Here is a 5,566-nt window from a genome sequence, read left to right on the forward strand (position 1 = left end):
GGAGGGGATGGGGATGTTCTTACCTACTGATTTTCTGCTTAGTATTTGCGTCGCTGCAAGTGGTCATCAAATAACGAATCCATCTTCCATAAAGCCCTGGTGCTCCTCTTCATGCGTTGTTTAGTTAACGCTTCCCCTTTGTAAGCTCAGCGCTGCAAATAGCTCTAACTGGATTGTTTAGGAATCCTGTTTGTTGGGGCTGTGTTTTAGCAACGGATGGGATGAGTATTTGTCCATCATCGAGCTGTAAAATCATGTTTTTGCAAACTTTTGAAAATAGATTTTTGTTTTGTCTGGAAGCACGCAGCAGAAAGGTGGGACAAAGGCTGAGGATTCTGCTGCCCGCGAGGCCTCAAACTCCGGCGTCGAGTCCTCCCCGTGGTGCGTATCTTTGGAATGTGCAAAATTTGCATGAAAAATAAGTACAAGCTGGGGAAAAAAAAAAATCCAACCCACCCCATGCTGATGTGTTGGGCTTCTCACTGACCTACTCGCGACTTTATCTGTAACCTGGCAGCTCACGCAGCTTCTGAGTCCCAGATAGTTCATATATTGTGACAATTAACAAAAAATCATGACCGATTAAGTTTTATTTGAGACTTCCCTGCCTTTATTTCTCTTTGAACGAACTGGCTGTTGACGGTCTGCAATGACTACGATCATTTTTCATCTCCCCACTCCTATCTTGGTTGGATGAAACTTGGAAGCTGAGTTTCCAGGCTCTCTCCCATATGGAATGTACAGAATGTAGAGAATAGTACAGAATGGAAAGGCAACTTCTCAAGGAGATAGTGCTGCTTCAAAGAGGGGTCTAGTCTGCTCCTGGATTGAGTAAGAAGCACAGCATCCCTCAGAAATATACATAAAAAACCTTGTAAAACCCTCAGCGCGCCATTTCGGAGGGTGTAGGTGTTTTCCACTTATTTTTAGAGCTTGACCTTACAAGACTGAAAAATAACTTTTTCCTTCTGACTTTTGTCCTTCGCTTGGCAAAGGTTAGTTAAAAACACAGAGATGGAAAATATTTAAACTTTAAACTAGTAAGAGCTTTTTTTTTTTCTTTTTTTTCCTTTTTTTTGTTGCTTGTTTGCGTGCTGGTTTCATTTGTGATGTCAACTGCAGGCAGGGAAAAAGGTGTAACTAACCTGGCACCGTGCAAAACCGCTTCTACACCAAAGCCCAAATAAACATTATCTACTAGTCACTTTTTTTTTTTTTTAAAAAAGTCAGGAATGCTTAAAAAATTACGCTGTCAAATCTGGAAGACATTTCCCCATCAGACAATATCAAGCCTGGATATATCGGCTACTTTTGAATTTTCAACAGACACGGGCCCCCAGTGATACCCAAGCCGTGACCAAACACTTTCTGTGTTCAAGCTGTGTCAGGGTAGTGATTTACAGGGATTTCGAGCCCTCAGCTCTGAATACAGAAAGCTCTAAAACAAGTCCAAGGAAAATAAAGGTAGGAATGAGCTCACCCTGCGGAGACAAGGTGTCTTGCTCGAGTCAAGCAAGCTACATTTCACTTGTCCAGTGATTCTGTCAGTGCACAGAAATGATCCCAGAGGCTGTTGCAGAGTAAAGGGGAAGAGCTTCGTGTTTCCAGAAGAACGGAAAGACCTACTGATCGCTGCCTCAACACGCAGGAGACTCGTTTGGTCGAATATTTGAAATTGGTGCAACGCAGATTTGATAGGCATTGGCTCGTTTCATTCAGAACTTTTATTTTCAGCAGAATTTTGCTTGGTGCAACAAAATGTAAAATCTGCCCGTTGCAGCATTCCTGTAACACAGAACTAACCATATTTATTTGCTCAGCCCCCAGTTACCTCCGAGTCGTGCGCGGCCGCAGGGATGGGAAGCTTTTTCCTGAACACGGGAGGTCTGAGGTCAAAATGAGAAAAAAAAAAAAAAAAAATCTTTATGTAAATACCCAAGGATCCTGCTGCTCCAACACTTTAAAGACTGAGCTACTGTTTCCTGGGGCTTTCCTGGCTGGGTCCCCGAGGGTGTTGTACGATGGACGCGCTGACAAGATTTCACAATCAAACAGGGAGAACGTGTGATCAAGAATTTCACCGCTCTCCTGTCTAATCTTTTTCACAGGTCACGGTTTAAATCGCGACGAGATTTTCTCTGGGCACGTTTTCTTTGGCTGCCCTGGACGGATTTCTCAACCCGCTCCGTGTCGTCTGATGGCAAGCGTCAGATTGGGACCGGATGATAGAAAATGTTCAATTGAGACTCATTCCTTCACACATAAGAAATAGGAAATTCTACCTCCCCTTTCTGTGCTTCACCCCCTGTTCAGAGCAACCTGGGACGGGGGAACAGGAGCATCAGCCTCTGCAGGCGAGTCCATTGGCTCGGTCCTGCTCCGAAATAGGACGTGGTAGCTCCTCTTTGGAGTTGGAAGACGCTTCAGTAACTCTGCCCCCAAGTGCGAGTGGTGAAACCGTCTTTTGGGACTTTAAAGAGCTTTTTCTGCGAGCCTAGTGAAGTCCAGATGTCTCATAGCCTTTGTGATCTTGCGAGTTCAGAAGGAAAATCTGTGAGGGATAAGGCTATGAATCATCCATCTATCCTGTACCCATGAAGAAGAAATAAAAAAAACCCAATTCAAAAAGAATCCATTTAATTCTGGAATTTTCTGACCTATTTTGGTGCAAGCTGGTCTAAAAAAAAAAAAAAAAGAAAAAAATTCAACTACTCTCCTGATGAGTTTCTCATATTGTTTACTTTTGTAACGTTCTCTGCGGACTAGCAGCCAGAAATGACGTCCACCCCTCGTCCAGCATCAGAGAATAAGAACTTCAGAGGAAGGAATGCAACTTCATAAATAGCAAACCACAGACACTAATGGGGAGCAGAGGCAAACCTTCAGGTTAAAAATTCGTTGCAAGAGAAGCCCAACATCCACACTGCCCGGAGAGTCGAAGATGATTTCAGCTCTGGCGTTTGTTTTCCTCCTCTGCCTCTCTTGTCCCTTCTCATCATGTCAGCAGAGAAGAGTAGGTAAGTAACTTTAATTATCTCTATTTTCTGGGCTCGTACGCTGTCTAGGCTCCTCTGAAAATTTTTTCTTGCAGAAGGGAGTGAGGAAAAAAACTTCACATTTCTACTGCATCTACTGAAGCCTAAAAGTAATGTGATGGGATTTTAGAGTTTCATATGAAGTTTAACTGTATAAATGTTCAATCTTGCATTTTTCCCCCACTTCCCCTCCTGAGTAGTGAAGGGGTTTTTTTAAGAAAAACATTTATTCTAGGGCAAATGGAAATTTGGGTGTGTTTTAATAATGACCTGCAAGAGACACTCTACATTAATCTGCATTTGGTGTGTGATTTAAGCTAAAAAAACCCCAACAGACCACGCAGAATATCCTATAGCAGGATCCTTGGATAGTGTCTGCTGTCTCTGCTGGTCTCCCCAGAGCTCAGGGAAGCCCTGACTTTGTGGAACGTAGCCGAGCTAAGTCCATCACAAAAGCTCCACTTCTCTGAAGAGCCCGGCAGGGGAACGCTCAGCTCCAGGAGGAGCAGACACACACCTGGTACCAGAGATTCAGGTGGGAGTTCCCGGAGAAGGCTGCAGAGCGACGGAAACGTCTGCAAGGGTGCAGATTTCCTTTGGAAATCGCTCCTGAGTGGTTGAATCATTATTGTGAATTTGAATATGAAAAAAAAACCCACCAAACCCAACCCCAAACTTTTAGTTTAAAACTCATCTTTCTACTAGGGATGGAAAATTCTTCCCAGGAATAACAGAAGCTGCCTGAAGCCTTGATGCACAGCTTAGTCAATACCTCTGTTTGAAGGCAGAAATTATGTGCAAGCTCCTTCTTTTCAGCAGCATAAGAAACGTCACTTTAATTCAGCCCTTCTGCCTTCAGAATGACACGTTTGTGGTACTTGCAGCTCAGTTCCCAAACTAAAATGTACTGAAGAGGTTACGAATATTCATAAAGTCCTCTTGGTCCTGCATCGTCGGGGAGACCCTCGGGGCTTTCGGGCTCGTTTGGCACTGGGAATCCCTCGTGCTCAGGGAGGCAGACCCCCAAATTCGGCTGATTTTCCCCTGAGCACACAGTGCTGTTCGCAGAAGGTGCTGCCACTTCTCTCTTTGCAAAGGTTTGCCGACGCTGTAGGTGAGGTGTGACTTCTGCGAGAGGATCTAGAGAAACCTGGAGAAATGAGGCAGCACTTTCTCCTGGCAGACAGGGCAATACCGGAGCTGAACTTTGGTTCTAAAAGGGTCAAGTTTTCTTAAAACTTACATAATTCTAGAGCGACTTCCATTCATTCTTCTCGAGCAAAGCTGGAGCATAGATGTTTAACACGCCGCAAAGCACCCGGCAAGTCCAGAATCTAGCGAATGCGAGGGCAAAGTCATGTTAATCTACCCTAGGTGACCTTGTAAAATGATTTATATCCTCTGTTCAGCATAGCTTCAACAGGATTTTGCAGTGTTGCACGGGGGAGCAGATGTAGCTTTTGTGTCCCAGAGCCAGGACACGGCATTTTGAAACTGCCGCTGCCCAAAAAAAGAACCTTCTCCAGCAAGAAAAAAGTCTGTACCTCCAGAACAGGCGAGGCAAGGGCTGATGTGCCGGTTCTCCACGTCCGGTGCTTGGCAGCACGTCTGGTATAGACTCAGCAAAGAGCCTCCCTTTAGTGGTGCCCTTCACAGAAGCTTCCACAGCACTGAATTATTAATTTGCTGCTTTTGGCAGCGCAGCCTTCCTACGTGTGAACCGCAGAGAGCGCGCCAGATGAGCAGCCACCACAGCTGCCAGGCGGATCCGTCTGCTGAGGGGTGACCGTTCCCTGACGGGCACGGCCGACCGCCGCTGTCTGCCCAGCCCAAAGCAAATCCCACCCTTCCCTTCATCCCAGCAAGCTTCCAGTTAGGAACTGGGAGGCACTGGTGTGGAGGAGTCTGTATCTTTAATATTAAAATTAATAACACCGGCTGCTTGGTACTGCTGACGGCTCTCCTGTGTTTTTCCCAACCACTTTTTGGCTTTTTTTAGGAGTTGAAGTTGGGCCAGAAATGCTGGAAGAGATGAGAGAAACCAACCGTGTGCTAATGGAGGTTCGAGACTTGTTGAAGCAGCAGGTATGGCAGAAAGGGACCTAATCCCTTATATCCTGCACGAAAGGTCTCTGTGACGAGTTCTGGAATTGGGAGTGGGGTGGGTGGGGGCTGCTTCTTGCGTTAAATAAAATTGAGCCATAGAGTTATTGTGCTGCAGAGCAGAATCAAGAGGTGGTCTCACGATCAGATCCGTAATTTTGCAACCAAGTGGCTCCCTTGGGATTCCACGTTCTGCTGCCCAGAGCCGCGTCTGCTGAGAAACAGAGGGCACGGAGAGCCAGCCCTCCCAAAGACACGCAGTGGGGATGTATTGAACTGGAAAAACAAGTCACTTTTTCCTTGGTTTTGTGGGCTCATGAAATCAGTCGAGAGCCCAGACTTGGAAGATGGAAGAGACTTTTCAGCCACCGTTCGGGTCCTGAAAAGGGAGGTCACAGCAATTCTAAACAAGCTCTGTATTCACTCTT

General features: G+C 45.8%; 1 protein-coding gene across 1 annotated transcript in view; it reads left to right on the top strand.

The window, feature by feature from the left end:
- Positions 1-2,879: 2,879 nt before the first annotated feature.
- Positions 2,880-5,566, top strand: part of COMP (cartilage oligomeric matrix protein) — a 14,136-nt gene continuing 11,449 nt past the window's right edge. The window contains exons 1-2 of the mRNA XM_009873677.1: positions 2,880-3,017; positions 5,035-5,120. Coding sequence (XP_009871979.1) covers positions 2,942-3,017; positions 5,035-5,120 — 162 coding nt within the window. The 5' untranslated portion in view covers positions 2,880-2,941. The remainder of the gene's footprint in view (positions 3,018-5,034; positions 5,121-5,566) is intronic.

This window comes from Apaloderma vittatum, unplaced genomic scaffold (assembly GCF_000703405.1).
Source record: "Apaloderma vittatum isolate BGI_N311 unplaced genomic scaffold, ASM70340v1 scaffold38547, whole genome shotgun sequence".
NCBI classification, from domain to species: domain Eukaryota; kingdom Metazoa; phylum Chordata; class Aves; order Trogoniformes; family Trogonidae; genus Apaloderma; species Apaloderma vittatum.